This window comes from Coturnix japonica, chromosome 4 (assembly GCF_001577835.2).
Source record: "Coturnix japonica isolate 7356 chromosome 4, Coturnix japonica 2.1, whole genome shotgun sequence".
Taxonomy (NCBI): domain Eukaryota; kingdom Metazoa; phylum Chordata; class Aves; order Galliformes; family Phasianidae; genus Coturnix; species Coturnix japonica.
Genome location: NC_029519.1, coordinates 74,685,082 through 74,712,759, shown reverse-complemented (window position 1 = coordinate 74,712,759; position 27,678 = coordinate 74,685,082). Strand labels below are relative to the sequence as shown.

Genomic DNA, 27,678 nt, shown 5'->3' with positions numbered 1-27,678 from the left:
AACATGAGGATTTCCCCAGCAAAATGTGCCCTAATGAAGAGAGAATCTCTGTAGAGCGAGGTTGTTCCTGCATATAAAGTTGTCATCCTGCACCTGAGGGAGTTGCCCTGCTTTACCCGTGTGCAGCTGTACAGGATGATAGTTACAATGCTTCCGCAATTCTGCTGATAAGGTTTGAAACTGACACAGGAAGCAGAAGTGTGATTTCTTCAACAACATGTGCTCCCTGCTTCTGCTTCTTGATAAGACAATGTAGGAACCACTGGAGACTCTTTATGTTCAGTTACTCAAGTATTGGACTGTCTGGGGACTGGGATCACACATGTCAACCATGAAATGAAGAGCTAGATGGGCAGAATTCCTCCCTTAAGGAATTTCATACGGCAGCAATCAAAGCATTAAGGTCCAATCCTGACCTGTTGGCTCAGACCTCAGGTATTATGAATATGGCACAGTTACACTTGCAATCTAAGGAGCAAATTCTGTACATCATGTGGAGATTCTGTCAGTTGAATCCTATCTGTGGGTCTGATTTCTCTTTGTAATTGTTTGGGTGAGTGGCCCAGACAGTGTTTGTGTGCTGTTCCTGGTCTATGATGAACTAACTCTCTTAATGTTTTCAGCTGTTTCAACCTGGAGGCAAGGGGAGCAAATACTCCTCTCACTAATAGCAAATATTGCAAACCACTGTGAAATGGGTTTTGAATCAGTTAATTACTGCATGTTTCTCTGATCATCTGTGCAGTCCTCCATTCTTACCTCTTGGTTTGCAATTGCATTTACTCCAAGTCTCAGTGAAACATCCAAAGCAAGCAAAAGAGCTCTGTTTGGGATTGGGCCGATAGCACTTCCCCTCACATTAACCTGTCTTCCTAGTCATCTTTCTCACAAGTTTTCTTGTATGTACCGGCTCATAAACAATTACACTATTCGTGTTCTTTTATTTAAAGACCAAAACAAGAAGTCAGAAGCACGACCATGGCTTGAACAGTTTTGCTGTCAGGAAATTTCCTTTGCTTGTTTTGATGGTATTTAATACTCTGGCAGAATTTTGATTCAGATAAAGATGTGTTCAGATCTCATTTGCGTGAAGCTGAAGGACACGTCGGTGTTCTCCCATGCTGAACTATTCTGTCTGTTTGTCCCATCTGCAGAACCTTCAGAAGATGGCAGACACCAGAAAGAGAGAAGTCCCCCTGAGCACAGCTCTGCATGCACCCCCCCCAGCACGCTCATGAAAGCAGAGGAAGGTATGTCCTGCTCTGGGGGCCGGGGGAGCCACTAACTGCATCGCTGGTGACTGACGCATGAACATCTGTCAACTAGTATCTAATAAGGGTCAATTTCTTCTTGTGTTCTTTGGATACTGCCTAAAACATACGACACTGACCTGTAACAGGAGTTCTGTCTGCAATAATAAAGAAGTGTGCATTAATATAAAGACAAAATTAGAATCTCTTCAGAACTGCCTTGTCGTGGCTTGTGTTTACCAACCAATTTATGGCTTATTTTCTGCAAGAAAGAATTGCTCTTATGAAATGAAATGATGTCTGGTGCTGAACCAGGCACAAATCAAATGCTTTGGTAAATCTCCTTCAGTAATTGCACATTTCTTAAATGTTATTGTACTTGGATTACACCTCAGTAAATAACTTTCCAACTCAGTTTGCCTATTAGTTCCATTATTTGCTAACCTTCCGTAGTAATTAAAGCTGAAATGAGTCAGGGCTGGGGGTCTGTAATTTCCTTGCAAAAAGATGCAATAACATTCTTGAACAGGTGTAATCTAATTCTTGTCTTGTTTCCTCTACCTTGTACATCGGATATATCACTTGTCTGTTAGTCCTTCATTCACTACTTCATCTCATTCTGTTTTCTATAAGAATGGTTGCAACCATTCTTCTGATTTAACACAATGGCTGTGATGAATGCATAGATTCTCTACTTGTGCTTTTTTCTTCTTGTGGCTGCGTTACAAACAGGAGATGGATATGCTAAAGAGTACCTGTTACCATAGTAAGTATCATTCCATACTCTGACCGGCTTACGTGCTTTGCTTCACTCCTGCTTCTTTGTTTCCAAATTTTCTGTTGTTGTTGTTGCTGTGTTTTGTAAAAAGCAGCTTTTTCAGCTGAGACTGATTTCCTTCTGTCACGAAGCTCTGGGGAGTTACGGACCCTGTGTCCAAGTGCACTGTGTTTGAAAGACACTGCAGAAGAGACATTGTGTGTTTCCATACCTGTGTCTGATTATTACAGTTTCAAAAGGAATAGTCTGAAGTTGTCTTCCAGCTGTAGCTGAAGCAGGTCTGAGAGTTCTGCCCCAGGTTTGCTGCTGCCTGACTTAGACCAGGTGATGAAAGTCCCTTATCTACTCCAGAGCAACACTGACACTGATAATCCAGCAGGGTTCTGTGTGGAGGTGGAAATGGAGCTGCCCATGTGTTGGCTGTAAGGAAACTCCAGCCAAGGAAGGGCAGCAAGTACTTGGTGGCAGCAACACTACAGCTGTCTCAGCCAGCGCTGCAGGGCTACCTCAGATTATACTTGAAAGTAATAAGGATGTTTGGCCCACTCCATTTGTGTGTCCTGTTGTACCTGGAAGTCAGTGTGTTTGTCATAGATACGAACATTAAGTTGCAATGTAGAGAACTGGGATGCTACTATTGAGGTTCTAAACCCTGAGCATTCTTTTAAACACAATTCTGGTGTGTGAGCTTTGCAGGACAAACATACAGCGCTTATTTCAGAGACTGGAGCAATAGAAATTGCAGGCCGTGACAGCTTTGGCTGGCACAAGTCCTGATGGCAGCAGTGTTCTCTGTCTGCAACCACTCCTCAGTTCTTCTTCTCATATCCTTCCTGTTAAAGTGTGGTTGAAGTCGGAAAAGTGTCTCATGTTGAGTTATAGCCCAGTTGGTGTGTTTGTCCTCATACGTTTATGTTAAAAAAACCGTAAACCTTTATTTTCGTAAATGTTGGTTGTAAATAAAAGTATTAATTTTACTTTTCAAAGCTCTCTTATGCCAAAATAGAGAGGGAGAAAATGGCTGTAGGCCTGACTGCTCTGATGGGGGCAGGAGGAAAGGACACCTGAAATGTTCAGAGTACTTTTTGATTCTTATACTGCAGATTTTGTGTCTAATCGATAAATCTTCCTAATCTTGGTCCAGCAGTGCCCTTAGTGAGCCAGACAGACGGGGAGCAGGTGTTTGCTTCATGCTGCTCTGTTTAGTGGAGATGCTGGTAATTTGGCAATCTAGGAGGGATAGTCCTGTTCCATGTATGCACTGCTTAGCCCAGCTGGCAAGCGCTGTCAGTGCCTGGAGCTTCCCAGGTGCCCGTGGTAAGAAGTTCTAAAGTGGCAAATCTGAGTGACGGTCCGATATGGCACCTTCCTAAAAGCAGGCTGATGCTTTCAGTGAAATCCAATCCAACAAGATGGGAGTGGTGGTACAGAGCTGTGGGTGCTTCTGACGTTCCTTAGGAGGAAGTTTTTCATACAGAGGGTGGTGACGCACTGGAACAGGTCACCCAAGGAGGCTGTGGATGCCCCATCCCTGCAGGCATTCAGGGCCAGGCTGGATGTGGCTCTGGGCAGAATAATCTGGTGGTTGGCAACCCTGCACATAGCAGGGGGGTCGAAACTGGATGATCATTGTGGTCCTTCTCAATCCAGGCCATTCTATGACTATGTATGTATATGACACATCTGTACACATTAGGCCAGAGGCTCAGGAGACAGCGTGTGGTGAACATCATTGCTTTCTCTCTTTTGCTGTTTTACGCCCTTCTCGCGCTATAACTTTTAAACTTCTAACCTGCGTTGAGCGTTTGGAGCTGAGCTCTGGTTTGCTGTGTTTGCTTAACACCTGAGATGGCTGCGGTGCTCGGGGGGAGACAGGTTGGAACAATCCATGGGGATGGTGTAGGGCTGCAGGTCTGGCAGTAACGAGGTGGGCAGTTTGTTCTTTCCCTGGGGATAACGGGGGAAGTATAAACTGTGTGCTGTGAATTCTTTTGAAAGCCTTTAGTGTTCTGAAGATGACGGTCTGAAGACAAAACCAACCTTAATACAGCTTTAAACTGGGGGAAAAAAGATGCTTTTCTTTTGTGCCTGCCAGTGGCCTGGATTTAGTTCCAAATTCCACTCATGTTATGCAAGGAAGAGATGTTTGACACCACAAAGGAGGCGCTTCTCAGCTGCAGCGCAGTGATGAAAAATGGAGGGAGCTTTAGATGTGCTCATTGTGAAATGATGCGCAGAAAGGAAAGATTTCAATAGAACCTGTGTGAAACGCGATGGTTCGAGTGAGGGGTGCTCCAGGTTGGAGGGCAGTGCTGAAATTCACCTCTGGATGGGGATCATTGACCCTCCTTCATCCAGGGCTGAGAGCTGCTGAATCGCGTAACCTGCTGAGCTCTTTTAATTGGATAAACTACATGGGCTTTACTTACATGGCCAGAGTCCATAACTTATATTCACATATCTCGCAAAAGCAGTGAAGCCTTTGTGATAGGAAAAGATATTAATAAATTACATCCCATAGATCTCATGGAAAAGAACATTATGCAAATCCACACGTGGCAGTTAAAAGCTGGCACGCCAGCAGTGGGCAGTAGTTAAAATCAGCAATTCCTGCTATCCCAGCAGGTAGAAACAAAAGGGAAAGTCAAGATGCTGAATATTCATGACGCTGCCTTCAATGCCAATGAAAACTGTAGGCTCACATGTCGTGTTGCTTACAGATGTCACCCATGAGACAGAAGTGAGACGTCTTTAAGGTCTTTTCCAACCTGGGTGGTTCAGTGACTCTGAGTCTCAGCAGTTCCGTTCCTGCTGCCTGACGCCCACAGAGCGCGGTTCAGCTTTAGCTCCTCTGTGGTTTGGAACAAAACCAAACACGTTTAAATGTTTTATTTCTGTCTCTGTGCTGAAAGCTAAGGAAGAACAGACCTATTAACCTATTACGAAGGCTTTCACGTGAAGTAAATATTTTAGTTTATTATTTTATAGAGAGCACATACCGTCACTTGCTTGGTTTTCTGTGTGCCGGGGACACGCTGAGCTAACTGTGCTGTTATCTGTCCGTCCATTAGAGACACAGCAGGACCAGACCTACAGAGATGACAGTGATGCTGCAACTTTGAAGCAAACCCTCCCAGATCTCACCCCCGATGAGCCTTCAGAAGCACTCAGCTTCCCTCCCTTAGGAAAGGAGGAAGGGAGATGCGATGAAGATGTGTCCAAACAGAATCACCTGCGGCAGCAGATAAGGAACCCCAGCCTCAGCCTGCGGAAGAGCCGACGACTCCAACAGCTGAGGAGGGGACGGCGGCTGATGCAGGCAGCGATGAATCTCCAGGAAAGTCCCCATCCAAAAAGAAAAAGAAGTTTCGCACTCCTTCCTTCCTGAAGAAGAGCAAAAAGAAGAGTGACTCCTAAAGGCCAAGCACTGCAGAAACACTGTCATGTTTTAAAATTCATTAACCACTAGAATGTACCAGATTGTACTGAGTGTTTTGTCTTATTATGTCCATGAATGCAGCAAGTAATCCAACCAGCCCCTCAAGTTATGGCTTGATCGTTTAAGGTTATAACCAGAAATTAACAGCCAAAAAAGGTGCTAATCCTGTGTTTTCAGCAGCTACCACCGATCTGATCCCAATTTCTAAGCAAATGTAAATGACTTCCATGTAGAGGCGTTGAATCACTATTTATACCTTAAAGCCTACACCGCTTTACAAAGAGTAAAACCAAGCTTTTGCCATTAAGAGTGCAACACAAATTGCTTACCAGGAGCAAAAATTCTGCTCCGAGTCATAAGTAAATTTCTTGTTAACTGGTGACTTTCAGCGAGGACGCTTTGCAGTGGTGTTTCCAGGGGGATACGCTCTTGAGCTGACGTGTGAGCTTTGCGATCTTGTGGTTACAGACCAGGTTGTAGTGAAGCTTTCTGACTATCCATTCCTCCCTCCCTTTTTCCCCGCTTCTGACCGTAGTAACAAAATGGAAGCGTTGAAACCATCCTGCTGTAGGACTGAAGTAACCGCGGCTGTTTGCTGGCGCTGTGTGCTGACGGTGGAGCCCTGTGCAGGGAATTAATGCAGCTGGAGGGAAATCGGCTCCCCAGGAATCTGCCAGACACGATTTGGCTGCTGGGTGCAGTTATAAGGTCAGTCCTTGCTGATGCGAAGCCCGGTCGGCTGCACTTTAGGCCTTAGCATGGGTTTGTCCCACCTGTTCAAAAGTAGCTGGGGTGCACGTGCAGACCTGCTGCACAGATCCCTGTCTGCAGCATTTTGCTCCTATTTCTTCCCGTGATGGAAATGTAAATGTGTTACGCTGAGCATCGAACCTTGTTTTGCTATTATTGTCACTTACAAAAAAATCTCACAACTGGTATTTCTTTATTCTGTTGTTCTTGTTGCCAGCAGTAAAGTACAGGAATTCCAGCTAACCCTCCTAAGGATGTATTTTCACAGACGTTTGCTATAAATGTTTGTTTAATATGTAGCATGGTCAAGAAACTCACTTTCACTACTGAATTAACTCCTCTCCAGTTACTGCCATGCTTCCGTCTATCACTAATTGTGTAAGTAGTCTGACAATGAGAGGTGAGGCTGGCAGGATTCCCCCGGCGCACTGTCCTTGTCCCAGCCCCAGGCAGGACGGCCATCGCCTCCCAGTGGCGGCACTTCTGGGTTTAACAACAGAAACATTGAAAACTCCTGTATGGGAGAGGGCAGTATGTGCAGCAAACAGCACGTGGTGTCAATGTCAGGACAATGTCAGCAGCGGAGAATTTAATGCCTTACAATTCATGTAGTAGAAAGCATCAGAGGAGAGATGGGTTCAGCAGCTGGGGGTCAGAGAGGCCTATATTAGGCCTGGGGCGTTGGAACCTTGGGTTGGTTTCAGACAGTGAAGGGAAAATGGAATGGCAATCAGGGCTGTAAGGCTTCAGATGAGCAGAGCTTTCCAAGCAGCATTGAATGCTGTGAGGAATGGGACCTTGCCCGGTTGGGATGGGTAGAGGTGCGGTGGGAATAGGAGCAGCAGTAACTCACTGTGCGAGAGAGACCCCTGAACAGCCATGGTTAGTCAGGGCTGCATGGCACTAATGGCTTTCAGCTTGTAATTAACCTTGTATGTCCTCTGTACACTAGGAAGCATACAATACTTATTTTGCTAACTTGTGTTCTATTGCAGGGTCGTAATTAAATGACTAATTGCTCTATGTTTCAGTTCATTAATGGAGTCCCTCCATTTATCTCTGACCACATATGCAATGACTTTTAATTTCAAATTTTGTAGTTTGTTCTTTTAATTCTTTGTATTACCGATGGAACGTAGTCATGTATGCTATGGTTACACACTCCGGGGCAAATTAAAGTCCTGTGTTTTTCTTTCTCTTGTATCAATTAAGTTCTACTCACAAATAAAACTCTTTAAAAAAAGCCTGTTCCCATTTGCTTTCAGAACTCGTCCTGTTCTACAGCCGTAGGCCTGAACCTTTAATTCATGGGCTCCATGTTCTGGTGGGCATTTAGCAGTGATTTCATGTTGGCTGCTGGGGGATTCTGGTCACTCATGTGGGCTCCTGGACTCCAGATTCACTGTCCAAATCATTGCAGCGCTGTTGTGTTTTTCTGACTGGGTAAAGCACAGTGTAACAGTTTATTTGAAAATATAAACAGTGTTTGGTCATCAGAAAACATGCAGTACTAGAAATATAAAACAGCTCAATTTAATTGTATAGTAAAACCAGTCCATTAACACCAAAGTACCGGTCAGGCTCAGGAAGCCTGGAGTGTGCTGCTCGCCTCTGCTTTGTGATTGTCAGGTTTTAAGGCAGTTGATTTGGCTCCTACCAGCTCCACTCACAGGTAACTCGTGCTGTGCAGCATCCAGTGTCTGTCAGACGGCTCCTGTGAGTTGTTCTGTGCCAGCTGGAGGCAGGACAGTCCTCTCCGTGGTGGCTTTGGGCACTGGGGTTCGTCGGCTTGTGCTGGTGACAAAGGAGATGCACAAAGAGCAGCTCCTTACGGGCTGCAGTGTGTTGGCGGGCAGCACTTGACGTCAAATTGTCGTTTAGGGGCTTGGTGTGCAGCAGCGCTGCCATAAGGCCGGTCTCAGCTTGCCAAGCCTCGTCTGGTGCTCTCAGTGCTTTACTGAACTGCAGCATGTTTTGTTTTCCTTGTTTTCATTTTCAAACCTGTCCAAGGCAGCTGGGAGGCCGTGGTAGCTGAAGTGCTCATGGAGGCCATAAGAAAGCAGCAGCAGTTACTGCATCGCCTTCTCCCAGTCTCGTCAGTGGACTCAGGCGATGAGAATCAGGTGGCGGGGAGGTCCTTGGAAGCTGCTCTGGTGTCTGACCTTTGCCTACTCCTCCTTTGTCTGCTGTTTGATAGAACCGAGTAAAACGAAGGGGATGAGGAAGAAAGCTCCGCAGATGGTGAAGCAGCTCTCTGCCCCTGCCAGCCAGTAAACTGAAAAGGAAACAGATTTTGTTCTGTTTAGTATTACTGTCCTTGTGCATACGTGAACTGTGCTCTGCAGTTGTTCTGCCACTTGGTTTTGCTGTACTCTGAAGTTTGTCTCTTCCCTTCCATAAACTCGCTGTCCACAGGAGCAGCACAGAGCAGCTGTTTGTCCCTGTGGTCAGGAAACAGGCTCTGACATTACTCAGATTTAACTGAGCTCAGAGTTAAGGCAGGGACACGCTGCATGGAACAGGTGTTGGGTTTCCCTTCCCCACTTCCTTCTGCCCCAGCCGGGCTGCAGGCACCTACAATGACAGTTGTGCGTTGGCTGGACACGCAGCCCCACTCACCTGTGGCTGACAGGACAGGTCCCAGCGCCCTCGCCAGAGCCCCCAGGCTCCTCAGGATCCCCATAACTCTTCCTTTCTGGCTGGCAGAACCTGCACAAGCAGAGCCATCAGTCAGCCTGGAGCTTTGTATTGCCTGGGGCAGGGGCAGCATGAGGGACAGGGTACAGCTCTAGCTCTTGGGGCCTGCTTCTTTTGGATGTATTTCCCACGTGCAGCTGTTATTCCCTTCATTTCACACTTGCTGCCTCTACATGAAGAGCTACATGTGCTTCTCTACATTTTAAAGCAGTCCTGGAATTGCTGAGGCAGCGCAGCTTTAGCAATGACCATCACCTCGCTTGTACCCTCAGCCAGCACTGCCTTGTGGCAACCTCAGTAATGAGCCAAAGCTAAAGAAAGCTCTGTCTTCTACAGCTGCCAACGCAGCTACATCTGCTTTGCGAGGTAACGTAGCAACCACTACTACACACCCCCATCTTTTCTGAGGAATCAAGGAATGATTTCCCTCAATAATTGCAGCTGGGAGGAGGGGACACTTCAGCCAAGAGGCCTGAGTCACTCATCCTGCATTTCTGTATGGGGTGCACCAAGGAGCTGAGTGAATTCCTGCTGCTGCATCTCTAAGCTTCAGGTCAGCTCCTCATTTGAGCCCACTGCTGCACAAAGTTGAATTGATTGAGCGCTCACCGTAGCCTGACACCACTGCAGACAAACACGGGATAACAATGGCGGCAGCTGGAAAAATCCACAAAACAGACTGTCAGTGAACAGTTCAGTTACGAGCAACAGTGACAAACATGTGGTGCAAACGTTACAACTGCAGAGAAAAATGCTGAGCTCTGAGGCACCGTACCAACAATGAATCATAAGGTTTAATCCAGTTCAGTAATGAAAACAACCCCTCAAAGCCAACCTGCAGGAAGAGCCCGGAGCCAGGAATGCTCCGTGCAGGTGTTTCCCATTAATGCTCCATTCCAGGAGCCCCTGGGAAAGGAGCAGCCAGGTCAGAGCAGCCAACTGGGACAGTTCCAAAGCACTGCAGACCCGTCAGTGAGGAATCGCTCACATTTCCAACAGGCTGCGAGGTGACTGTACATGGAACAGCCCTGTGCTGTGCAAAAGGCTTTAGTCAGGGATGGGAGCGGTGACAGCCTTCTGCCTCAGAAATAAGAGAGTTAAATCCAACAAGAGCTTACAACATTTTAACCACAGCCAAGAGCTGTGCAGCCTGCACTGCCCTCTTACTGAAACAGGGGCCTTCCCTGCCAAGAGGGAAATGCTTCCAGCACGCAAAGCTGAAGCGTTTCTGGGAAGGAAAGGACAACTGGAGAGCAGAAGGATCAACGTGTTGCTGTTAAATCCTGGGGCAGGGGAAGGAGAGAGGGGGGAAGTGGCTCTTTGTGGATGGCTGAGCTGGTGTCCTGCACCCAGGTGTGCAGCTTGGAGGAGCAGGCTGTTAACACAGAAGCACAGTTAGTTTCACAGAATGAACACCAGCTCCCAATGAGAGGCTGTCAAAATCAAGGTGAGCTGTAGGTAAGATGTAGATTTTGAAGCCTGTCCAACACAAAGCTGCTCCTGCACTAGTAGGGCACTAAGTAAATGTGTTTTGTGACTGAGAGTTTACTCTTAAATCAAGCTGTGTCGTGCAGAAGATGAGTCTGTCTTCCTCTCTCATCATTAGTCTTATTTGAAGCTGCTCAGCAATAGCTGGCAGTACAGGGAATATCTGAAGTCTTTTTGTTTTCAGATACACATTTCAGTAATGCTCCATCACAGATAGATAGATAGATAAATAGAGCCAAAGCATTTGTAGCTGCTTCCCGGGGTAATGGCTACCGCTAAAACATGAAGAGATGCTCTCCTGGTGCTTCTCAGTGAATATTGTTCTTCTAAGGTCTGCTGAAAGAAAAGGCAAAAAAACCTCGAGGGCCCCACAGTGAGGTGGGACAACAGGAGCACTGGGATGCGTTCAGCCATCACCACGGCAACTCCCTTGGATACAAACAGCATCAGAAAACAACAGACGCTATTCCTTCTAGATCTGATAAACAGACACAGCAGCTGCTGGTACATGGGTTGAAATAAGACATGCAGCTTTTCTTTTTCTCTTTTTTTTAAATCAGCAGAAAAATTCCTCGTGCTTTTGAACAGCTCACCGAAAGAGTACAGCAACAGTCCGGCGCTCAGCAGGGTCACGTTGGCAGCCCATCCAATGAACAGGAACGCTGGAATCAACAGCAGAATGGCCTGCGGGATGGAGGAGTCACAGCGTTACATCTAAGCCGTACTTGTTACAGCCCAACCCCAGCTGTCCCGCCATGTCTCTTCTGCTGCTGGGCTCACACTTAGAAGCAGAAAGCCTTTTCTTTCTGCATGGAGGCTTTAAATTTAGCTGGATGGCCACACATGGGCACAATTCACCTCTCAGTTCTCTCACTATCGCACTGTAGACCATCTATGTGCTGAAGTCACCCCCCTAAGATCAGGCTGTAGTTACAGCCCATGACTGATCCAACCAGGTGCTTCTTTCACATGATTTACTTTTTTCCCCCTCCTCGTTCTGAGTTGAACAGTCCAGAAATCTCACTTTAACTCTTTATCTCCTGAGCTAAAACAAGAGATGAAGAAGTTTGCAAGCAACAGGACTACAGCTCCTCTGTTTGTTCTGAGCAGCGCTGGCTGACTCGAAGGGCCACATCCTGCCCTTGAGCTTTTGGAGCCTGTACTAATAGAGCCAAGAAGAAATGCATAAACTGCAGAACAGTGGCAACAAACACAGCGGGGTGGCAGGGAACATGGAGGCAGCGGATGCAGAGGATAAAGCGGTGCTAGCAGGGCTGTGCCAGCTTTCTTTCACAGGGCAACGTTTCCTCTGCGACACAGTGGGCATATCCTACGTTCTGCCTGGCAGGGAGCAGGATGAGGGTGGTTTCATAAGCAGAAAGAGCTTTCAAGAAAAGCCAGAAAGGGATGACAGGTCAGCTGGGAAGCTGCTTTAGCAGTTTCAGCATCTACACCATAAGAGAAAACTGAAACAAATCACAATCTTCACAGCACTTCTCAACTTGCACACCTACTGCTCACACAACCTACTGCAGCTACCCATGAAGAACTTGAAGTTTCAGTCTCAGCATAGCTGACGTGCTAAGAAATGCCTCTGATATTCCCAAGTTCAGTTAGAGCAATAGCTGCTTATCATTCACATCCAGATAAATAAATGAAAACATACATCTCTTTTGATCAGACAAGTACAGCTATAGACTCCAGCCATCTCATTGCTCTTTGGACTGAAAATGGACGCATCAGACTTGTGGGGGAAAAGAAAGAAAACGTCGACATATATATTTACCCTTTTTACGGCTCTGATTTCATTTCCTGGCTTTATTCGGCGAGCGTAGCCTCCCTGGATCACAGCCATTGTAATTCCAATAAAGAAAAACATCTTGCCCTGCTGCATACTGGAAGGGAGGCAAAAACAGTTGACACAGTTATGCACACAGCATTCCACCCTGGGACCGGCAGGTGCAGTGCAGACCCTCTCCTGAACGTGAGAGAGAAAATGCTTTTAGGTGTTCACACAGGCAGTGCAAAGCTCTTAATATATCTGACATTCATTTCCACGGCAGGAAAACAGAAAGAAGATAACAGATCTTATGTGGAGACGGGATGGCTGCCAGCTGTACATCTCACTACATGGCTGTGCTGAAAGGACTGTGCAGAAGGCTTAACACACTAGAAGACTTTTCGTTGTTGCGTACAGGTTAGTTAAGCCACAAACTGTAATGAAAGACAGACATGGAGAGGTGAGACAAAATCCTGAGAATTGCTCAAAGGAAAAGACAACCATGAGGAATCAAGCTGTAAGATCATGTTCCTGGCTGGAAACCTTCCTAGGAGCTGGCAGGAAAAGTGTTTCAAGCTGAGCTTCTTTTAGGGGATTCTGTTCTTTTTCTTCTCTAGTGACTGACTAAGGGAAATCAAACTCTGTGGTACACACCATATGCAACACAGGGCTCAGATGAGCAATACAGTTAAATAGCTATTCCTTCATCCTTGGCCTTCTTGTGTTCTGATACTGAAGAACTCTTCTGGGGAGGAAGAGAAAAGCTTCTACGCAAATCAATCAGTACATTCCCCCAGCTGTAGGTATTTCAGGAGCTTTAATTTAATCTTGTGTATTGACTTTCTTTTTAGGTCCTAGAAGTCACAAATCCAATGAGCATTTCCTGTTGTGATATATAGCGTGCCTATTTTGTCTTAAATTCTTCCCACAGAGCCCAAGCAGAACTGAATGCAGTGATTGGTTTTTGACTGACTGACCTCAGGGTCTCTCTTACCTGCTGAACTGGAATCTCTGGTGAGTAAGAAAACTCAGTGTGTACTCCAATCCAGAAAACAGGAAGAGGTACAGGAAGTAAGCCAGGCCCAAGAGTTTGAGGTTCTGAAGATCTACAACAAAGAAAACAGCCCCCAGAAAAAGAGAGAGAAATGGTGGGGTTTTTCAAGCAGTGCTTGAAAATATAACAGCAATAGTGGAGTGACATTTAATAACTGTACAAGGATCCTCACTTTAAATATCCATACAAGACGTGCCACAAAATGGTTTCTGCACATTTCTTCCCCTCTTGTGAGAAGTGAGTCAAAATACCTCATCTCTCCCTGTGTCACAGTGCTCTCACTCACCCAGTCCAGTCCCTTTGCCTCACATCTGTACTGCTATCCAGCCCATGACTTCTTTCTTTTTAACCAGTACCTGCATGTAGTCTAAGACCTGAATGCTGCTTTCAGGACAAGATTGGCTAAACAGGGCCAACGTGCCAGGTGTACCAAGCAAATACTGATTTATTTCCTATGGTTTAAATAATTTAATGAATGGAAACGTCCAGCTTAAGCCCCACATCTCCATCTCCCCAAATAAGAAAAATCCGACTGAAGTTTCCTGGTTTGCAGCACACTCAAATGCCCATTACTCCATGCCTCTGCCCTTTTAAAGCCCTTCATTTACTTCATTTACCCCAGATCCCCCCATGCCTGAAGGACAAGGGAGCAGCAAATCAGTCACCCTCAAAACACTGATCTCTAAAACCAGCCTGAGTACATAAATCAAGAGAGTGAGTTGTAGAGCAGTTAACAAAGTGCTGCTTCCAAAATTGCATCACTAAAGTCTCTGAACAGAAACCATCTCCACGTACAGAATGGCATCCAATTGAACACAAACAGCCAACTAACACTTACTCTGATCTGAAGGGGCCTCCTTCCCTTGGGTGACTGCAGAGAACCGGAATAAAGCCAAAGGACTGAGCAAATCAGCTGCTGCCTGAAACCCAGATGTCACAGAGGAGACCTGATCAAAGAAAGAAGTTTATTTCAATAAGTGATGCAATTGCTACTGCAAGGAATTGACAGGAACATTCTAAACAGCCTGTGTGGGCACTGCTGGTTCTTTCAGGCAGCCAGTGACACCTCCTGGGGAAGCAACAAAAAATAGCATTTTTAGAGAGAGATTCTTCAGAGCTATTTCTGATGAGATTCCAGACAGCAGCATTGTGTGGCTTCTTACAGGGGAAGATTTGCTTTGTGGCACTGCACAGCTCAACCTCATTTTGTATCCAGCAGCTCCATCCCTGCTCCTCATCAGCAGTTTGGGAGATGTTTATACTGTTGTCTGTTGAGAATTTAATCTTTTGTTTCTTTAAATATGAAATATATATACATGTAAAAGAAAAAAATACTCTGCAAATTCTTAAGGAAACATCTCCCTTTAAAATAGGAGAATTTAGGCTGTCAGTTTGCAAGATAGTCACAGGAAGAAAGAAAAGAGACTACAGCATCCTAAGTAGTCACAGCTGGTATTTAACACCCCCAAAGCACTGCACAGGCTTTATGTGATGACCTTCCTTCTCAGCCCAGCTGGGCAAGGCACAAACTGCTGCCCCTAAGAGGCTGAGACTAAAGGCCACGTTACCAGGGGGACTTAGTGCACAGCCTGCAGACTTGCTCTGTAAGAAAGCTGTAAACAAATCAACCTTCAAAATGTTATTAACTCTACCTCTGTCTTGTTTTGATAGACGGAGCTCCTGAGCATCCAGCAGCACAGCTCTGGAGCCCATCAGTCCCACAACAACAGTCAGCTCAATAGAGCAGGCTATTATTACGTAAAGCCATAAAGCTGCTGATCCACATGAGGCAAACTGGGCTATTTATTTCCCCTCTGCTGTGTGTACTGCAGAGGGTAAACAGCCACTCCCAAGAAGAAGTTTCCTCGTGCTTTTATGAAGTCTGTAAGAGGATTTCCTGAAGCTGGCTTGTCGCAATCCTCAGTTCCTGCATTTGTTGCCATCACAGTGTTTGTAGCGCTGCACACAGAACCCAGGAGCAAGTCAGTCTCTTCAAGAACGTCTGGCAGTAGTAAAAAACATCTGCACTTTGTATGTCTTTTAATGATTATTCACATCAGATGCGAATACTGCTACCACAAAGTTGATTTTATCTATGTAGAAATATACTTTTTCCTTTATAATTCTCCTACCTTTGCCCTAGAAGCAGTAATTTAGAAATGACTTCATCCACTGATAGATGAAAACTTTCTTACAACTGATGAAAGCATTCTGACCCCCCCAGATAACAAAGCCAGCAACACTCACAGCCAGCTTAGCTAAAAACTGACACAAAGGGTCCAGATTCTACTAGGCACGTTTCTTTTCAACCCCTCTACCAAGTTAAGTCATGGCAGCGTCTCCTTAGGCCACCTCACGTAAGTTTCTGGTCCTTTTTCACCTGAAAAACTTGGGAAACAGTGGGAAAAAGAGTAAGAAAGACAGCAAAAACTCTTTGGATTAAGTCTCATCCTTTCTCCCCCTGACCCTGCTGACCTTCCTGGTTTTACAAGTTAATTCCAACACGAATGAAAGATTTGCTCTTCTCTTGAGCCTCCTGGACACAAACGTCCTTGTGGGTTCCTTCCAGCTTGGGGTACTCTATTATTCCATAAAAAGAGGACTGAGAGGAACATAAATACCATGAGAGCACAGAATATGTCAAGGAAACAGATGTCTGATCCCACCGATGCATCTTCCTACTAGTTGTCATGACTATTTCCCTCTTCTTAGAGCTATGTCATTCCAGTGCATTCCACTCTGATACTCCCATAACACCTGCTCCACCGCAGTGCAGCCAAGTGCCAGAAGGCTGCCAACATGCCTGAATTTTCCCTGCGATCCAGAGTGAAAGAAAACTGCTCCTCTTCCACTCCAGGTGGGAGGACAAACCATGGTCACATTAGCAATTAAAGCCCATTTTGCATCACTGGGATTTGGCCACCTGACCCCAAGAGGGAACTGTTAATCCTCTTATTTTAATACTTGCTGCTGTGTGGGGGTACAGTGCAAAGTGCAGGAAGAGAGCACTCAGTTTCTTATCGTAATTCAGTCATGTTGACTAACACAGATTAGTTTACCAGTAGAACTCTCAAGAGGATAATGAAATGGGAAGAGGAGTGGTCAACAACCACGCAGTAAGGTCCTGTAGCTATTTATCTCTCATCAGCTAAGATGGAATTGTTACAGAACATGGATTCTCCAGCGCTTTCTTACAATAAATATGTTGCCATCACCTCAGAATGTGCTGCTCAAGCCAACTGCAGGATTTTATTTGGAATGCTTAGAAAAAGCCAAATGGAAAAGGATAACAGATGACAAAAGGAAGAGCTATAAAAACATTTAATTAATTAATTAACTGATAAAGTTGCAGTGATTGGGAAGGTGCACGAGCAAATAACTTCACATCAGACACACCCTGCTGGCAAACAGTCAGGGAAGGCCTGAAGTTTGGCCTGGGCAGGAGCACTGTGGACAAGGCTTGTGAGCAATTATTAGTAACAACGAATTAATTCGGCCATTGAGAGACCAAGCATGATTCAAAGGGACAGTGCTGCTTAGGAACAAGGGATAACAGGAAAGATTCGATCCAGCTGAAGACCTCAAATACTCAGATACCCAGGGCTGAATTCAGCCTCTCCCACACCATCAAGATTGTTCCAAAAGACTTTGTATCAGATACATAGCTTGGACAGCACCCAGTCACGCAATATTAAGCCATAATGCCCATAAGTGCTCAGCTCCACAAATCCAAACAGTCGCTGCATTTTAGCATATGTAGATACTTTGTCTGTGGAAGACAGAACAGCTCAGAGATAAGAGTCACTGCTACTTCAGTGCTCAAAATCATCAAGCACAGACAAGAGAACAGTTAAAAAAACAATCCAATATATACTGGGTAACTGGAAGAAGAAATCCAGTCTCTGATGCATGCTTGTTATGACTGGCTGAAATTCTCCTCCACAGAGTCATTACGATCATAGCTTAAAAATTCATCCTCTCCCTCCCGGGTTCCCATTAGCTTTTGACCACAGCAAAAACAGCAGTTAATCATTCATGCTAACTGCAAACATTTCTGATATTGTACTGGGCTGGGAGGTGAGACCATCGTACAACCACTTCGATAATAGTAAACTCTAGTCCCAGGAATGAGCTGAATTCCTGAGATATTGGCTCAGCCCCTTCTTCATTACATCCAGTATCTCAGCAGTTCTCAAATCCTGCTTACCCGCTTTTCTTTGGGAAGTGTCTCTGGAAGCAGGAAGAAGATGAAAATCAAGTCAGCTGCAGCAAACGTGAGCGCTAATAATGCTGAACGAAGATAGAAGACTTCTCCTTTTTCTGTCTCCATAGCTAGATACGCTCCAATCATGGGACCCAGGGTAAAACCAAGGGAGAAAGCAACACCAATCATTGCCTGCAGAGATACAAACAGACATTGACACAAAGTTTTAGACAACAGTTTGTTCAATTCTAAAACTAGACCCTTGGCATTTGCCTTAAAGAAATGTAAACATCAAATGTAACCACTCTGAGGATGTAAAGAATGCACAGCAAACAGCACTGAATATGAAAAAGCTGTTAATTTCAAATAAGCCATTTTATTTTCACCTGAGCAGCAAAGTGGCAGTGACAAGCTGAAGTTTGATGAGGGGATATCTAGAGATACCACTCCCTGTATGATTATGAGTGAAAGGAAGCTGACAAAGGCAAGAATGACTCTCACCTCAGGAACTGCTCAGCCAGCAAATCCTTCAGTCACCACATAAACTTTTGTAGTGTAAAACTGGAGAAGGAGGGATAGCACCATGGTAGGAAAATACAGTGATCACAGAGTCATAGAATGGCCTGGATTGAGAAGGACCACAATGATCATCCAGTTTCGACCCCCCTGCTGTGTGCAGGGTCACCAGCCACCAGATCATGCTGCCCAGAGCCACATTCAGCCTGGCCTTGAGTGCCTCCAGAGATGGGGCATCCAGAACCTCCTTGTGCAACCTGTTCCAGTGCGTCACCAACCTCTGTGTGAAATAATTCCTCCTAATATATGACATAAGCCTCCCCTGTCTCAGTTTAAGACCTCTCCTCCTTGCCCTATCACTATCCATCCTTATAAACAGCTGTTCCCCCTCCTGCTTGTTTGCTCTCTTCAAGTACTGGAAGACCACAATGAGGTCTCCCCAGACTCTCTCTTCTCCAAGCTAAACAAGCACAGTTCCCTCAACCTTTCCTCACAGGAGAGGTGCTCCAGCCCTCTGATCATCTTAGTGGCCCTCCTCTGAACCTGCTCCAAGAGCCCCACAACGTCTATAGCTTCTAAATTGATTTGGTATTTTTTGTATTTAGGAACACAGCAAACAACTAGAGGCTTCTCAGAACTACCTGGGTGTAATACAGATAGTAAAGAGAATTTATTAATTCAATGTGAAATGAGCACATCGGAAAGGAGGTAGAAACTGCACATACCAGATGAGAGCTTCTCAGAACACTGATTTGAGCCATTTGTCTCAGTCAAACTGCTTAATAATACAACAGTACAGAATGTGCCTCACTTTCTTTAAGAGACATGCAGAGACACACATTCACACAAGGACCAAAACTTGTGCCACCCCAGGAGACCATTTTTTTTGCTTTTTTTAGTCTATTTGACTTTACCTGTACTACTAAACTAAAGGAGGTGAGATCATGCTCAGGTGTCCTGCTCTGTTTCAGCCTGCTCAAGCAGCATTCTCTCAGGCAATGCTACAGCACAGTTTGGGAATAGCATCAGTCAGAACTCTTTCCAAAAAGCTGAATGAAGATGCCTACTCTGCTTTAAAAAAGAAGAGAAGAAATAGTTCAGCCATATGGATGTCAGCCATGCTGTACTTGATCACAAGCCCTAAAAATAAGATGTGACCCATTTTATTTACTAGTCCTGCATGGCTGTCCTTCCCCATAAATTTATTTTGGTTCAACAGGATTATAATAAATGGTTTGGAAAATTCGTTAGCTATCACTGTGAAATCCCCTCCCAAGAAGCAGCTGTCCCACATAGTGATTTATAATGCTGTTAATTGAGGTTTGGAGCCCTGAGGCTTTTACAAAATAAAAGATCTAACTGGCAATCCACAGCCAAAGTTCAGCCTGTAGGGTGTTTCCATCTGGTCTGCTGCCTTTTAGAAGAGGAAAGGGCAGCTGTTCATAACACTTGCTGCTCAGTCAGCCAAACATCACATCCATCACTCACTGAGCCCAGATCCTGAAGTCGGTGCATCATCCAGTGAAGGCAGGAGGCATATTGGGCAGCGCTGCTGCACTTCCACAGGTTAGAAAGGTGAGAAAAATTGGTTGTCCTGTAACTGGGATCCAGTTACCAAAATTGGGCCATTCTGAGATGAAAGATCTTTCATTTTCTCAGCTGCTATAATCAGGATTAAAGTCATCAACAGGAGTAATAGTTTTAACACTTAGGCCTGTAGTTGTTTTCACATCTAAGACACCTGCACTTCACCTGTAGGTAAAAGTCATTGACGAGTAAAGGCTGAGACTCACCACTAAAGTGACTTGGCACGTTTTCAAAAGCAACATAATGTTAAAGTCATGTTTTCACTTGAACACACATCTGAGGGAGACATCCTGAGCACCTGAAATCTATTACAAGTGAGACAATAAAGCCAAGTATATATCTCACATGTGTTACTCACCATGCCCTTGCTCCGTGCTTTTGGAGAGTGCAAGTCAGCAATTATAGCTGTGCAGAGGCTGACATTCCCTTTGCTTATTCCACCTATCATCCTGGAGAGAAGAAAAACGCCGAAAGACCGAGATGCAGCCCATAGTGCATAAGATGCTATCAAACCCATCTGCAAGCAAGAAAGAGTTTCTTACAGAAGGCAGGAAAATGTATTTTGTTTCTGCACGTTTTCCTGCGAAACATTTGTATTGTTTGTTTGTTTTGTTTTTCTGACTTTCATCAGCTACTCCAAAAATTATACAACAGGCACACATGAATATACTGATACTGGGCTATGCCCTGGAGAGCAATACGAAAGAGTAGAAACAAAGCCACAAAATCTCCATTTAACTGTGAGACTACCAGTAGAATTAGAAGACTAAGGAAAACTCAAAGGAGCTACATCAGTCTGAGCATAAGGCCACTTCAGTACATGCTGCTCCACTTGTTCCTAAGAGAATTTTGAGTTCAAAATAAGAGTTCTATTGGTAACATTTACGTACAGTTATGGATCTGGGAACTTCAATTTAAGCAATCTGTTTTGGAAGTGTAACCAAGTGATTTGGCAAGAAGTCAACAGCCACCGGATCTAGAAGACTGAAGTTCCTATCTTCTGTGCTAACCACAGGACCACGGTGCCTTCAACTGCATAGTGAAATAACATGACTAAAACCAGCGTGAGACACATACCGCTGTCATCAGGATGACTGGCCTTCTTCCCAAGCAGTCTGACAAAGCTCCAGTGAGGGGAGAGGAGAAAAACTGAAGGATGGAAAACATTGAGCCAATCAGACCTAAAAAAGAAAATAAAAGGAAAAAGAAAAAAATGTATGTCATCAGATGTACTGCTTTCATCTCCAGGTACCAAGTCAAACTGCTCCAGACCTATCACTCCATTACGTCCATTAGAAACACACAATTAAATGTAGAACAACACCTACAAATAAAAGCTTAATCTGAAACCAAGTCATCCTCAGAACACTGATCTTCCATTGTTATTTCACTGAGCAGACAAATCCACAGACAGACCAGAGTAATAGGGATAAGCTGAGTGAGTCACTGGTTACTTCATGGGTGAGAAGTGGTTTGAAACTCACCGGTTATAATGGTATGCAGATTTTCCAATGTTTTCCAAACTGACTTCATATATTTTCTGTTCCTAATGCAGAGATAATGCAGCCTTTAATAGTCTTTTAAGAATTGTTTTATTGTTTGGACCTGATTCTGCCACGTATAATTAGCTTTCCCTTCCTTCTTATCATGGAAAGAAGGACATAAGCGCTGCTGTTAGAGAGGCACAGTAAGAGGTAGGAGTGATTCCAACAGACTCCCAGTCTTTTGAAATCTGCCTCTAGTTTCTGTGATCTTTAATTCCTCTTTTCTCTTGCCATCTCTAGCTTCACATACACATTAATTTGCACTACGCACTCAACAAGCAGGCAAATAAATGCCTTGCTGTCACAATTTTTCCTCTGAAGAAAAAAACTGGGTTATGCATCTCAGATCATCCTGTTATCAAAGCTGGAAAAGACTGAGGAGAGAGAGATGAGAAGTACTGCTCCCACCAAGCTTATGCGGGGCAGAATATTGATACTGAATATCTCAGGGGGAGCAGTTCCTTATAACAACTCAAAAGTCTAAAAGATTCTTATAGTTTCATACACTGGCAGTTTGAGAAGTAAACTGTAAGAGAATTAAGAGAAGTTTTCTTCCTCGAATGCCAAGCTTCACAAATGCCCAGCCATGCCAAATACAACAGGAATAAGCTGGGAGCTGGGGGTGACAACACCAGCAGTATCCTCGCTAACCAAGGTGTGGTCCCACACAGTGTGGACTGGGCAGAGCAGGGTGCCAGAAGCAGGGACTGTCTGGTGACAGTACAAAGTAAAACAAGTGGAAATAAGGCTGTACCTGTGATAAAGCTTAGGTGCAGGTCCAAGCCTGAGCTGAAATACAGCTCCTGAGTCACTGGGCAAAAGGTGTAGGCAGCGGCTGGTCAAAGCAGTTACAGTTCAATATCCTCAGAGCCTTGACATCAGCAAGGAAGGTTTCTGCCTTGAAGAGGCTGTAGCCTAAGCAAAGGTGAAAGACAACAGAGTATACCCTGCACTGGGAGAAACAAGATAACCTTGAAAGTATCTTTCCAACTGTATGCTCTGTGCTGCAGACAAAGGCAATGAAAGAATAAAGGCAACAGGAAGATTGTGGTGGCCTCTGCTTAACATCACAAGTGTAATGAACCTTTCCACTATAACCATCTAGGGCACAGTCAGAAAAGATGGGCTGAAGAGCAGCTGACTACAATTAAGAATGCCTGTCCACCTTCCCCTGCTCCTGTAGCCTTAGTCAGCTCTCCAGTGAGCTAATTCAACTCAATCTGGCAGAAAGCTAACCTAGGAAAAAGAAAAGGCTTCTGTTGGTTTAGGAAATCAGATGGATAAGGGGGGCTGTCAGAAAAACCAGCAGAAGAGATGGAATCAAATGTGGCATCTACCCTCGCTGCCTACAATTGTCAGGTGATTAATGGACATTCCCATCACTGCCCACTACAGTTCCTGAACACTTTTCTCCTAAAGAGAGAATATCAAGAGGTAAAAGCTTCTTTTCTGAGACAAACATTTCATTTGTATGTTCCCAGTTACATGTTATATTTTCTTCAATGAAAAAAAGGGACAGGTCAGGAAAGAGAAGAGAGATTTCTCCTTCCCCGTGAAAGCAACTGAGCCAAAGCCAGGGATACAGCACTCCCAGGAGCGCGGCACACAGCAGGGAAAGTGAAAGGTAACAAGTTGGACATGACTGTGAGTTCCAGCCCATTGTCTGAAAAGAACCTGAGACTGTGAGAAGGACCGAGGAGGTGGCCTGCAGCCAGGCCTCAGAGCAGATAGAAAGCAGCTTCTGAGAGATTAAACTATTTCCTACCATTCAAAGCCAGTAATCTGAATGAATGTGAGCACTGGATTTCCTGTACTAGCTCTGCAGGAGCTCACCCACCTTGGAGTCTCCCAGTGACAGCAAAGGATTTTGGACCCTACAAGTCAGCAGCTCTGCTGCATTTTATAAGACTAATAAGACTTAGAAGCAGTGCTGCACTATAGCTGTCTAGGAGAGATGCTACTGGGCACATTGCAGGCTCAGCTTGTTGCTCATCAGGATGTTGAGGACCTTTACAGCAAGGTTGCTCCCTTCCAGTCAGTGCCCAGCCCATATCAACAACAGGGAACACTCCTTCCCAAGGGCAGGATCTCACATTTGTCCCCAGTGAATTTCATGAAGTTCTTATTGGATCACTCCTCCTGCCTGATTAGATGACTCCAAATGACAGAGATGTGCTGTCCAAGTGATTCCTCTTCGTTAGTCTTACAAAAGCAAAATCAATTATATCCTACTGTAGAAGATGCAAATATGCTACTTGTGGTGACTTCTTTGTGGGGTTTGGTTGTTTTGGCTTTTTTTGGTCCGTTTTACATCGTTCCACACAACAACATTGAGGTAACTTGAAAGTAATGCCATTTTTTATTATTATTATTTTTTTAATTCCATACCTCCAAACAAGACACTGTTGTATTTCCTCTCTGAAGGCATTCCAACCATGGCTGCAAACCAGTCCACACCACGTTGCAATGACAAATAGAATCCATCCTGCAAAACAGATAGCTGGGAAGTAGAAGCAGGAAGATTGTTTCTCTGCTTTATTTCCGAAGACAGCTTCAGATCTTAATGAACTAGCCACGATATTAAATGATCCCTCCTCTCCTCCCAGGGAAAAGCTTCCTGTTGTCATAGGCGAAAAGTAGCTTAAACTGTGAATGCTAACATGGGACAGGTAATTGAGGATATGTCTTTGGGTGGCAAACATCTGGATTAGAATTTTTTAAACTATCAGTCCCACTACTTCTAAAACCTAGACTAAAAATGGCATATTCCACATTCTTCAGTTAATAAAGCAGCCTGAGACATACTCTACCACTCTACAGATAGAGTACAGATGATCTACACTAGGAGAGCTAAGCGTGTTAGATCCACAGGAAATAAGAGGTGGAGAGAAACAGAATGGGTCCTGAAATGAGGAGGACTTGAAAAGAGGGTCCTTGAAAAAGAGGTGAAGATCTGGCTAGAAGAAATACTTTGGAGGCAGAGGAAGATCCCAGTGGTTACGGTTAGAGTTAGAGACAGAGCAGGAGAAAAGACAAAACCCCTACAGCTGCAGCTGGAGTGGGGCTGGAAAGGGACTGTGAGATAGAGGTGTGGGCTGCAAAAATAATTCTTCCCTGGCAACTTCATCTTGTCTGCTAACAAACACCTGAAATCGTGAGCAGCTACACAACATGGAACAGATATGACTTTCTGCCCTTCATTCCTAGGTCAGTAGTCATCTCCCTTCTAGGAACAGATGTTGAAAATAGTGAATGTGATGCTAGGGGTGGGAGAAAGTAGAATCTCCTAAGAGGTGACCCCACAACCTCTCTGAGCAGCCTGTACCAGCGCTCCACCACCCACAAAGCACAAAGTACTTTCTGATGTATAGATGAAACCTCCTGTGTTCCTGTTTTCCTATCTGGTCCTTAGATACCACTGGTGAATGAATTATGAAAACCTCTGAGGGACTTCTTGCTGACACCACCGCTGTCAGCAACCAGACGATAAGGGATGGATTTTGCATACAGTAATATATGATTTGATTACAGAGCACATAATGCATTTAGCCATTAGTGTCTGGTTCTTTGTTTTGATAAAGAAGCCTGAGGGAAACTAAGTTATCAGCTAGATACAAATGCATCTTATACTGCAGCCAGATCTTCTATATCCCAGTTTTCAGAACTAAATGGCGCTCAAAGGCAACACACATGATGACACATGAAAGCATTCATCTTTCAGATGAGATGAAGGTCATTGCAACAAACAATCAAATGAATAGGAAGAGCCAGGGCCAGTATAAAGTAATTACAAAGAACAGCCCTCAGGAAATAACTGAATTTTCCCTCAGCACAAATCTCTCATTTCAATGAAACAGTGAGAAAGAGGAATCTTATGTAAGTCCACAATAATAATAATAATAATAATAATAATAATAATAATAAAAAAAAAAAAAATAAACACAAAAAAACCTTGTCACTCCACAAACAGTGCTGGATGTTGTTCTGCCTACAGCTATTTACTATCTGCCCTGAGACAACAGAATTTTCTTCTAGCCTTCCTAAATAACTCATGCCTAACGTTTCTAGCAGGCTGCCTTCCTCTATTGCTTACCTCATTCTGGCTGTAATAATCAAGGATGGAAGGAAACAATGGCAAAATGAGAGCAAATCCCAACAAGTCAATGAGGAGTGCCAGGAAGACGATTGTAATAACACGACTGCAGTTCTGCTCTTGCTTGTCGTCGGTGGAGTTGCTGCTGGCTTCTCTCTGTCTCAGAGCCATGTTCCCAAGTGCTCTGCAGGTTTGTGAAACATTAAAAACATTGTAAAACCCATTGGTTTTAATAAATCAGGACTGAAAACACTGAGCACATTTTTATGCAACTCCTATTCTAGACAAGACGTACCATATTCTACATACAAGTCAATGTGTATATAACATCCTGCTACACTAACTGAAGATCTAACACTTTGTTATGCTCAGTTATAAATATTTCCATGACATTTCCTTACTTGTGGATTCAATTTACCAGCACTGAAGTGTTGTTAAAGTTCAAACACCATGAGGTAACCATGGAAGGGGGCCACGTGCAATCTGTTTATGTTGCTGGCATAACACATTTAAATCTGCCAGTGAACAGAGCAGTTTGGTTGTGCTCAGGATCATAGAATCACAGAATATCCTGAGTTGGAAGGGACCCACAAAGATCATTGAGTCCACACAGGACCACCCAAACCCAAACCCTATGTCTGAGAGCAGTGTCCAAACACTCCTTGAGCTCCAGCAGCTCAGGGCTGTGCCCACTGCCCTGTGCAGCCAAGAGATGGGTTCATTAAGGCAACATCTATCTTGTTTTTCCTAACAATTTGCGTATTCATTCACAGAATTGTATCACCAAGCTGAGCTTTATGGCACTGTTCCTTACGTAGGGCAACATCCTTTACACGTAAATCACTGCCATTTCAGCTCATGTGCAGCTTGAACCTGCTGATGCCTGCGCTGACCTTTCATGTAGTGGAGTCTGTGCTACGTGGCTGCAGTTTCCATCTTTCTGCCTTTATGTTCCATTGCTTTTGTTGTTCCAACCTCTCCATATTTTTAATTTTTTTTTTTTGCTGGACAGGAAACCACAAAACATTTTATTAGGCCCCGGCATCCCGTCAATACAAACAAAGCACTTCACCTCGGCCGTAACATTTGATCTTTGTGAGTCATGGTTTGATGCAGGAAGGAGATCTGCTCCCTTGGATGCTCCTGATATCCCTCAGCTCTACCACTCCATCCTGGCCCACCTTCACCTGGAGGCCTGGCCTTGCAAACTGATACTCTCTTACCAAACCGCTTGAAATCACACAGCTCTGTCTTAACCCACCCAAACCTCCGGGAGGCTCCTCTGAGTCCTTAACAAAATCCTGGCTCAGGGTAAGCGCTGAATTTTTTAACCAGGGGAAAAATACACATATAAATGAAAGGATTCCCAGAGCAGCACAAAAGCAGAGACAGCCCGAGCGGGGGAAGGGGCGGCCCTTCGGAGATGCGTCGTGCTCAGCTCGGAGCCCGGGCAGAGCCGCAGGAACACGCAGTGCCGCCGATGTGAGCTGGGCCGCCCTCCCTCCATCCCTCCCACCCTCCGGCGGAGCCAGCCCCGCTCCAGGCCACCTACCTACCGCTCCTCCGCCCGCCGGGAGCCGTCCCTGGGGATGCTGCGGCTCCTCCCCGGCTCTCCTCGGCGCCGGGCCGCCTTCCTCTTCCGGCCGGGGATGCAGCCGGGCGCCCTGAGGAGGAGCCGCCTCCCGCCGCGCTGAGGGGAGCCCGCCTGGACGGGAGTGACGGCCGCCCCTCAGCGCCGACCTGCTGAGAGCCGGGCTTTCAGTCACAAAACGAGACTTATACTATGTCCTACTTACTATTATGCCAAATACACTTCTCTCTCTTGTAGAGGAATAATAAGCAGCTGCAAGAGGTATCAAAAGCTGCCGCCCCAGGATCAGAATGCAGCTGTCAGACTCTCTGTGATTTTAATACCCAGCTGTGTAAATCCTCTTGAAGCTACTTGCTGTTGGAAGGAGTCGGATGAACTGTAATGCTTCCTTGATAGTTTAAGTGTGCAAAGGACAAAAACTGATGGTGGAAAATGCTGATTTATAGCATGAAATGAGAAGTCGGGTTCCTTCCTTCTTGCTTCACTCTTAAGTTCTTGTCTTGAACCATAAAGTATTTGTTGTTGTTCTGTTTTTTAAGATAACAGTCATTATCTTTTATTATTTTGGGCAAAGGAAGGGAAAAAAATCTCCATGCTCTGCCAAATGGAAATAAAGCAGGAGGCACACGGAGCTGATCTGCTGGGGTCTCTTTGAAGTTTCTGGAGATAGCTTTACTGATTTTGGAAAGGCAACTGAAAATACACTTTGTTTTCAAAAGCACAAGTAGACTTCAAATGCAGATACCTCATTTGTACGTGACAGCAGTACCTCCCCACTGGTACCCAGCCTGTTTTAATTACTGGTATTGCTTTGTAAACTTGATATTCAGACATAAATTACTTTGTTACAGTTGCAATGAGATTCAGTAGAAGCTACTTTCTTTAAAGAAAAAATACTCTTTTAAAG

General features: G+C 44.9%; 2 protein-coding genes across 9 annotated transcripts in view; one reads left to right on the top strand and one right to left on the bottom strand.

Annotated features, from left to right (window-relative positions):
• The window catches only part of ADD1 (adducin 1), a 47,158-nt gene extending 41,781 nt beyond the window's left edge, over positions 1–5,377 (top strand). For 3 of the 5 annotated variants that reach the window (XM_032444078.1, XM_032444077.1, XM_032444076.1), the window contains 2 exons: positions 1,155–1,250; positions 1,983–2,017. In XM_032444078.1, the coding sequence (XP_032299969.1) occupies positions 1,155–1,250; positions 1,983–2,017 (131 nt within the window). Of the gene's footprint in view, positions 1–1,154; positions 1,251–1,982; positions 2,018–5,099 lie in introns of those variants that run through there. The other 2 variants (XM_032444079.1, XM_032444075.1) reach the window with 1 other exon arrangement.
• Positions 5,378–6,680: 1,303 nt separating this feature from the next.
• On the bottom strand, positions 6,681–26,858 carry MFSD10 (major facilitator superfamily domain containing 10). Of its 4 annotated transcripts, none has more exons than XM_015862610.2 (13): positions 26,733–26,858; positions 25,181–25,364; positions 23,476–23,572; positions 20,621–20,724; positions 19,902–20,060; positions 17,444–17,632; positions 14,075–14,183; positions 13,177–13,288; positions 12,189–12,297; positions 10,996–11,086; positions 9,524–9,571; positions 8,837–8,926; positions 6,681–8,492 (listed from the first exon to the last, which is right to left on the bottom strand). In XM_015862610.2, exons 2-13 carry the CDS (start codon positions 25,349–25,351, stop codon positions 8,386–8,388), a joined length of 1,386 nt encoding a protein of 461 aa, XP_015718096.1. In that variant the 5' UTR covers positions 25,352–25,364; positions 26,733–26,858; the 3' UTR covers positions 6,681–8,385. The 4 variants fall into 4 exon arrangements, with proteins under 4 accessions (XP_015718096.1, XP_015718097.1, XP_015718098.1 ...); XM_015862611.2 differs by having other exon boundaries at positions 26,737–26,854; XM_015862612.2 differs by lacking the exon at positions 26,733–26,858 and adding an exon at positions 26,074–26,093.
• Between the last annotated feature and the right edge of the window lie 820 nt (positions 26,859–27,678).